The sequence below is a fragment of the Octopus bimaculoides genome, chromosome 3, assembly GCF_001194135.2.
Source record: "Octopus bimaculoides isolate UCB-OBI-ISO-001 chromosome 3, ASM119413v2, whole genome shotgun sequence".
Classification (NCBI taxonomy): Eukaryota; Metazoa; Mollusca; class Cephalopoda; order Octopoda; family Octopodidae; genus Octopus; species Octopus bimaculoides.
The window spans coordinates 16960287-16969824 of record NC_068983.1 but is presented as its reverse complement, the minus strand read 5'-3'; the positions used below and the strand labels follow the sequence as shown (position 1 = coordinate 16969824).

The following is a 9538-nucleotide window of genomic DNA, read 5'->3' as shown; positions in this document are numbered from 1 at the left end:
CAAAGAAGACCTCTTAGATGGTGTCAGCATTTCTTATAGAGCATCAACAACGGAGAAGAAAGCTGCGAGGGTGACCAGAGGATTGTGACAGAATTTCATTGTCATTGACATGTATGACGTCCCAAGCATTATAATAAGTTCCACTGCCTGTTTGTGATTTCAGGGGGTTTGAATCACAATTTGTATTTAAATTTATAGACTCTGAATTTAGATTATAGTGAGGCAAGGCTGCACTGGATGACTAACCTCACTCGTCCCTAACTTCTTGGACTAATGGTAAAGCAGACCAAGATAACTGGAGGTACACCGGGGCAATCTACATTTCTCACTGTACTCTGGGATACATGTCCCACACCTATGTTGGATATTTCTTTTTTGTCCATTGAAATCCGATCACATATAGTTGGGTTTCCTCAGTATAGTGATCGCTTAAGACTTATCAGCTATTTTGAATGGTTTATCCTGCCTGCCAATACCATTCCCCACTGCTGTAAACAGATAGTTTGTGGCATCACAGGCGAGAGCCGGGTGCCAACTCAAAAGCCAGTGACAACTGAGCTACACTGAAATGGAATTGGCAGGATGCTCATGAAAGGTAGGTGTATGAATACATACACACAGTATCTGTATTTCAAAGTCATAATAAATAAGCTTTCTTCTTTAAACTGAAAAGCCTCCAATTCTCAAACACATCTCATTGGTTGTTGCTTTCCTGCATATACATGTGATATGAAAGACATGTATCTACATGTGTAGATAAAATCAAGTATAAGCTAAATACTGAATGTTCATGTGTTTATAAACCATATGTAGTAATGACAATTATTTCTCACGTTGGCATACATGGACAAAAATTTTTAAGGGTATTCACTTTTTAGACATGCCAAGGGTGGTGTTTTGGCAGAATCATTAGAGCATTGCAAAAATTGCCTTGTTCCAACTCCCCACATTCTGTGTTCAAACCCTGCAGAGATCAACTTTGTCTTTCATCCATTCAAGAAATAAAATAAAACTTAAGTATTGAGGGTTGATGGTATCAACTAAATCCCTGCCTTCAAAATAACTGGCCTTGTGCCTAAATTAGGGGTCATTATTGTTATGATTATTGATTTCTAACATAGGCACAGGAACACAAATTTCGGAAGGAGAGAAAGAATCAATTAAATAAGTATCTAGTACTTCTTGACCATTTCTTACTTTTTATATCAACTCTGGGAAAATGAAAGACAAACCTAATCCCAACAGAATTTGAACTAAAGATGTAAAGGACCTGAAAGTTGTATAATGCTTTATTGATTCTGCAAAACTGCAACTTTTTATAGTAGTAGTAATAATGATTGGCATGAAGTCATAAGTTTGAGCAAGTCATGTAGTTGAGTTAGTTGAATAATTAACTAGTACTCATTTTATTGACCTTGCAGTATTAATATAAACTCTATAAAAATAATTATTCTACTTAAGTATCACAGTATTTTGTAAGAAATCTACTGATTCTGCCATTGTTTGTGTGTATGTGAGAGAGAGAGAGAGAAAGAAAGAGAGTACTATTATATGTTATTTGAAAAAATTTCTGCTGATTAAACATTACTGATGGCATGTACAATCTCATCCTCCATGTTTTACTCCCCCACCCCCAAGATATCAAATCATCCCATCTTCAGCACCATCATATATCTCTCATTTTACCGATGCACAACACCTGTCTCCCCCACCAGACTGGCAAACTATCCAACCACTAATCATTTGTCTCTCTCACCTTTCTCCTGTCTACTGCATCATCATCATCATTATTCTGTTACTCTTTATCCCTTCATCATTGGTCAAAACCCACTGCTCTACCTCTATTAAATAACCTGTCATTTTCATATGATTTGCAAAACCTCCACTCAACACTTATGTTTCAATCATTACTATATTTGTTGCCTCACTCATTCCCTATCTCTTATGTTCCTGCATACTCTTTGCAAATTCCCCACTTTCAGTTCTTCTGTTCCCATTCATTTCTACTTATTTTGTACCTTGAGGGTTCACAAAGACATCTCCTCACTATTGTGGCTAGTGTTAGGAAAGGCATCAGTTGTAGAAACCATGCCAAAATAGACAGTGGAGTATGATGTGGTCCTTGGACTCATCAAACCCAGTCAAACCATCCATGTCTGCATGGAACAAGGATATTAAATCTTGATGATGTTGATAACGAGACATATTTCTATTTTTACTAACATATGGAAGTAGCTAAAAAGCTTATATTATAAAAATGATAGCAACAACAATATGGCAAAATTGATAGAACTTTGGACAAAACACCTTATGCTATTTTTTTCAGTACTTTACATTTTGAGTCCAAATCCTGCTGAGATCAAATTTACCTTTCATCCTTCAAGGATTGATAAAATATATTGGTCAAGTACTTGGGTTGGTTTAATCGACATGCCCCTCCCACAAATTTGTGGCTATGTGCCAATGTTAGAAACAATTATTATTAGTTGTTGTTGTTGTTATTTACACCTATCAGGAATTATTACTACAAAAGATAAATGTCAAGAAAAGTTCAAAAAACAAGCAACTGAAAGACAACTGAGAAGAGTGTTAATGAAATAAGATATTCATGTAACTTGACAAGTTTGAATCCCTTAAAGATTCAATCTAAAAGTTCAGATATCATTAATGAATAGTAACTAAAATCTACATGAATTATATTAGAAGGCTATCACATGATAGATTAACATGTCATTTTAAATAGGATGAATTGATTAAAAACTGGCTTTTTGTAAAACTTTTCGATAAACACCACATATCAGCTAGATATTGTAATAGGACCACTATGGAGACTAGGTTATACCAAATGAGACAGATATTGAAAAGCATGAGATCAGTGTAGTTAAGGTCAAGACCAAAAAGTAAGATGAAAATATTCAAAGAATACGTAAATAAAAAATAGGTGCTTGACATAGGAAGTTTTTAGAATGAAGAAACAAACAAAAAAAAATCTGCATGGTACTGCAAAGTTTAAGAAGCTGCTCTTAAAACATACACATCCAAGTATTAAAAAAATTTTTGTACACTGAACATTACAAATTATTTGCCAAATAGATAAATTAATATTTTCTAAAGCAAGTAAAATTTTAATGTATTACATTTATACTAGAACTAAAGAGAAAAAAAATATCTTAACTAATTCATGTCAAGAGAAAGAAATAATCCTCATATTTGAAGTAATTCAAAATAGAATGCAGTATGGAATGAGTATGATTATAGGCAGTACAGTGATAATTCCAGACATGTTTTGGTATTATCAGACCTCATCAATATATACAATCTGGCAATTACTAAGATAAGTTGGTACAGAATGATCACAAAAACTATTAGAACACTCATCAAAATAAGAACACATTTATACTGTTTTCTAGTTATTTTTCAAAGATTATAAGAAATCTCAGGATGACACATTGCTTAGTAAAACTAATGTTATTACTGGTTGATAAATAAAAAATATCAAAAACATTTCTATCTATAACATTAAAAAAAAAAGTAACATAAATAAATAACCAGAACACAACAAATATCTTCAGTGGTTCAAAATAGGTTTCTATGAAAAGAGCTTGTATATTATCCAAATACCTATTAGAAATGGTATGAGTTTATGCAACCACACACCATCTAACAGCATATCATTGAGATATGACACTTCATTCGACAAACTACAGTTAATATATCTAAAAGTTGCATGTGTGTGTGAGTTGATGCATATGACTGTAAAAAATAAAATTTAATGTTTTATTTTATAAAGATTTCAGAATCAAGATATAATGATTCCCTTTTAAAACAGAACAGAGGCTCTAATTATTTTCTACAATGACAGCTATTAGATTTTAATAGACCATATAGCTGACACGTATAGGGCAACCAACCATAAAAACATCACTTGAAATAAGCATACTTGGATGGATAAAATCATGTCGTTGTCCATGAAAATGTATGAGCTATTGGGTTATAAACGCGGTGGGTGGCACACAAAATGCCTTGCCATATTCAGTTACTAGTGTAGAAGAGCTTTTATATCTGTAAAGGGAAATGATCGTATTCGGGTGTGTGTGTGTGTGTGTGTGCTTGTCCCTGTGGTTTGAGGAGCTGCGTATTCCCAATTAAAATATATAACTATAGGCCACAGCTTTCGAAAAACACTGAGCAAACAAATGTCTCCAATAACGTTTATATAAGGTTTAATAAAATCATCGACAGTTATTTTCTCTAGCACTTTATTGTCATACTTGTACAAACAAGTGTGAACAATTTGCAGTACAACTATTGAATTCAGTCCCTGACAATGTTTTGTATGGCACACTTAATGTACTGGTTTTTATTCTTGAACTAAGTGTTTAGAACTACTTACTTTACACAAGTAGAAACAAAGCTCAGTATTAAACCTCCCCAATCCAAGAAATTAATTTACCTTATTTCATTGCGTATCTCAATTAAAATAGTCTTATATCTACTTAACAAATTCTGTTTCGCAAAAGAATAACTTTTAACTTTTCTTCAGCCTAATATCATCATCATCAACATTTAATGCCCATTTTCCGTGCTGGCATGGGTTGGATGGATTAACAGGAATTGGCACACTAGGTTCAGTAGTCTACTTCTCTAATTTGCAATCTCAGAGGATTGATGTGGCTACTTTTTAGCCCCAGGTCACCTCTCAATGAGCAGACCTGTGGTCAAAGATATTCCTCTCATGAACATAGCAATTTTTTTTTTTTAAACTCCAGACATTGTACTGGATATGTTAAGACAATGATAAAGACACTGAGTATGTCATTTTTTTTTTTTTTTAATTATGAAGTTGGCATGGTTTGAGGAAGATTTAATGGCTATTTCAAATGACCAAATAGAGACTCTCTCATCTTCAGAGGATATACAGTAAGATGTCAATTAAGAAAGTATCATTGCACACAAATACTATTAGATATGATTAACCCTTTAGCATTTAAACTTGCCATATCTGGGCATAATATTCTACCTGTTTTATGTTGAAACTGACCAGATCCAGCACCTCACACCTACCCTATGATATCATTTTAAAAACAGACAATCACATCATCAAAATCTCAAAAGCCACACGATAATGCATGATTAATTTAAAGCAATATGATCTTTCATCATCTGGCACAAGATCTCCTCTTCCAATGCCTCATCCCCTCTCAAAGGATCTTTGTTTTCCAAGTTACTTGGTGACCCTGCCAGTACCGGTGCCACATAAAAAGTGTCCACACTGTAAAGTGGTTGGTGTTTGGAAGGGCATCCAACTGTAAAAAAAACATGCCAAAACTGACCTTGCCTGCGCTGGTGTCACATAAAAAGTACTCAATCCACTCTACAGAGTGGTTGGTGTTAGGAAAGTATTCAGCCATAAAAACCATGCCAAAATAGAGAGTGAAGCATGGTGCAGTCTTCTGCCTAGCCAGCTTATTGTCAAACCATACAACCCATGCCAGCAGAGAACACAAGCATTAAATGATGATGAATAAATAAGCATTACATTTGACAAGGAAATCTGAAGGCAAAAGGGTTTAACATTCATTTGTTCAAATTTCAACTGTGGTAGAGAATCTATAACTATCCAAAGCTACATGATAATGCATGACTAATTTGAAGCAATGTGAATAAATAAGCATTACATTTGACACGGTAATCTGAATGCTAAGAGTTAAACATTCATTTTTATAAGTTTCTTTAACTATAAGCAAGGAGCTATGAATACCTATCCACCACCACATCCAACCGAATACTGTATTTACAAAAAGCTAATATGAAAAAAAAAAATGAAGAAACCCAACAGAATATTCAAAATAAATCACAACTGAAATATGAAATGAAATTATACAGTTCATAGCTGTTTTATCATTTTTCCATGCTTGCATGGGCTGGATAAAGTTTCTTGAGGCAGATTTTCTAGTCAGAAATCCTTCCTGTTGCCAACCTGCATTTGTTTTCAAATCGTTATTATTTACCCCTTGGTAAACATTTTTTCACAGAATACTGGAAATGAACACTATTTGTATGAATGACAGTAGCACTCGTTTACAACTATCACACATTTTGAACACACAGACAATGGACTTCTTTAAGTTTCCATCTACCAAATCCACTCACAAGGCTTCGGTCAGGCTGAGGTCCAAGGTACCACACAGTGGGACTGACCCTAAAAACCATAAGATTGAGAAGCAAACTTCTTAACCACAGAACCACATCTTGAATAGCCATTTCTATACAAAATATTCAAATGCCCTATCAATTACCTATTGTATAAAATTAAAGATATAAAAGAAATGTAAATAAAACAAAGGACTTAAGATCTTGACTTAAGGCCAGCTTATGCCATCACTCTCTCAGAGCTGGTGCAGGCTCTCTAGTCTTGCAAGTTACAAGGTAATATCACTACATGCTGATGCCATGACAAAAAGTATCCAATTACGCTTTGTAAAGTGGTTTCCAAATCAAACTTAATGTGTCTTTGAAAGCACAAAACCACAGGATGATTTCATATGAAGTGCCAACATAATGCAACCACTATTGCTCAAGTAGTGTCATGCAAAGACACAAAATTAAACATTCACAGACACACACATACTCCCAGTTTCTGTAAACAAATTCTGCTTACAAACCATTGGCCAGGCCAAGGCAACAGCAGATGAGACTTGCTTGAGGTGTCACACAGTGAGATAGAACTCAAAACAACATGACTATGAAGCAAACTTCTTAAACCACACAGCCATACTTGCACCTGGTCATGACTGTAAATTCTTAAAATGAAAGCTAAAAAATAAAAGACAAAAACAGAACAAGAGGTTATAGAAAATGTTGACAAATATTTACCTAGCGAATGAGAAGCATCTTCTCCATTAGTGTTGGCATTCTCTGTCTTTATTTGGTGAGCTTTTGCAGCAGCTTGTTTCCTTGACTCTACAACATCTGGCATAACTGCATCAATGAGTGGTAGTGATTCAATTCCTCTTTCTGAGCCATCCTGTCAAAAATATAAAAAGACTGTCAGCATTTCTAAAACACCTTCTTCCTCAACTAGTTTTGCATTTGGATGAAACAACTGTCTCCACTGCCTCAATTCTTCATCATATTTTATGAGATATAATTATTAACTCACAACAAATCATTTTCTATTTACATCAAATCAATCAAGACACCCTTCAGTCATGAATGACCATGGGATTGTAACTAGAAAATTCTCAACTGAGGCACAAGTCCAGGCAAGGTTGTTTATGGAAAACCAGTAGTCACCCATGCATACCAGCATCCCCTCTCCATGCCACTGATGTTATCCAAGAGAAAGACAAAAGCCACTACAGCTTGGCATCAATAGCACCACAACTCATTTCTACAGCTGAGTAAACTGAAAAAATAAAATCAAGTGCCTTGCTCAAGAATACAACACACACCCCAATCCAGGAATCGAACTCACAACCTCACTATTGTAAACCCAATGCTTCAACCACTGAGACATGTACCTTCACTATTTACATATAACCCAATTATTATTACAGTTCAAAACCTTTTATCCGAATGTCCAAAATCCAAAAGATGACTTGCCTGTCACAAATGGAAAATTCCACAAAGTACTGGGAAGTACAGCTGTTGTGAACCATTATAACATGTGAGTGTCATCATGTTTTGTTTTGCTCTTTAGTACAGTAAGCACAAAACATTTTTACACAAGATTTGAATTTCACCTCCCTGTATGAGTGTAACATGGTTAGCATCATTACTTGTACATTACTTTAAAAATAAAATATTGACTCTTCTCAGTTTTCATTTTATTTACCTACAATCGTGTTCAATGCTTTTGTTTTTATACCTTCATAAACCTTAATACCGCTACAGCAAAAAAATAGAACTTATATGGTATACATGTACTGTAACTTTTAATCAAAGCATGGCATTGAAAGTGGAGTCTGATATCTGACTTTTCTGATGGAAATTATGTATAAAAAATTATTAAAAATTTATATAAAACTACTTTCTATATATATATAAGTTATATCATGAAATGTGAATCGAGATTGTGTTCAGTTGTGTTCAGACTTAGGTCCCATCCACAAGCTGTCCCATTTTATAGATGCAAATATAAAAATACTCTGAAATAATAATAATAATAATTATAATAAATTTTAATAAATTCAAACTCTGCAATACTTTCAGTCCCAGGAATTTCAGATAGGGGTTTCTCAACAGTATTAGCTAACTCTAGCTGCTGCCACCATCCTTGTTTTTAAATCATTTGGTTAACAGCATGGTCTACATACAAACACTTAATAGCTTCATAGAAAGTAGCCTTGCACAATACGTAAGGAAGACTCGCTAGAGAAACTAATAACATGAGCAGCCAGAAAATGAAGTCTATGAACTGTGTAGGTCTGTCACCTATGTAATAAGACCTCACAGTCATAAACTTACTTCATACCATGGGCTTTTCTTTAGGAGATAAAGATTCTGTTGTATGTAGTAGTAGTAGTAGTAGTAGCAGCAGTAGCAGCAGTTTTATTCCATTTACATACTAGTCATTATGCTATCACTATGACAACCTCCACCTCCATTTGTTTCATATAAGTGACAGAACTTATGCACTACCCCTACTGAATTATTTAAGTGATTGCTTTTCAAATCCATGTGTGTTCAAACATGCTTCATTACAAAGATTAAGAGTAATAGAATAACAATAGGTTTTATTATGTGGACAATGTAATTAACTATAGCTATTTGCTTGCAAAAGTGGCTTTGTCCCTAGTCAAATTATACATACATTACTTGAATGTAATGTGTGTAAATATATTCACCCATCTTCACTGCCCACTGTTGTGAGGAACAGATTCTTAAAGTCCCTCCTTCATAGGGTCCTATCAGAAACAATCACCATTAGATTTTACAGCCGGATTCCCAAGCACAAATAACTTGGAGTATGGATATTATCCAACCACCTCATTCTTGGTCTACCCTAAGTCTTTTTCATATTGATTTGGCCAACCCCAAGTTGCTTGCTGATTTGTTCAACATCTCTTTTTCTAGGCTAGCACAGGTTAGACAGGAACTTATTTGAGGCAAGAATTTTAAGGCCAAGTACTCTTCTTGTCATGAATCTTTACTTGCTTCTCAAGTAAGGGATCTCTCTCTCTCTCTCTCTCTCATACACACTAATTTTTGGCATGCACATCAAATTTCCCAGACCAAAGTTTACAGCCAAAAAACATAGGTCAACTGATGCACCAAGACAGCTTTGAAGGACAGAAAATTCCATGTGAAATACATTAGGATTTTGGAAAGATAGTGACATTGTCTGAATGTTTACACTACAACTTGCATATGAGAGAGAGAGAGAGAGAGAGAGAGAGATAGAAAGAGAGAGAGATAGAAAGAGAGAGAGAAAGAGAGAGAGAGAAAGAGAGAGAGAAAGAGAGAGAGAGATAGAAAGAGAGAGAGAAAGAGAGAGAGAGATAGAAAGAGAGAGAGAGATAGAAAGAGAGAGAGA

General features: G+C 34.6%; 1 protein-coding gene across 4 annotated transcripts in view; it reads right to left on the bottom strand.

The window, feature by feature from the left end:
- LOC106873508 (F-box-like/WD repeat-containing protein TBL1X) overlaps nt 1-9538 on the bottom strand; it is an 80647-nt gene that overhangs the window by 28942 nt on the left and 42167 nt on the right. For all 4 annotated transcript variants that reach the window (XM_052966069.1, XM_052966067.1, XM_052966070.1 and 1 more), the window contains exon 5: nt 6877-7027. In XM_052966069.1, coding sequence (XP_052822029.1) covers nt 6877-7027 — 151 coding nt within the window. The remainder of the gene's footprint in view (nt 1-6876; nt 7028-9538) is intronic.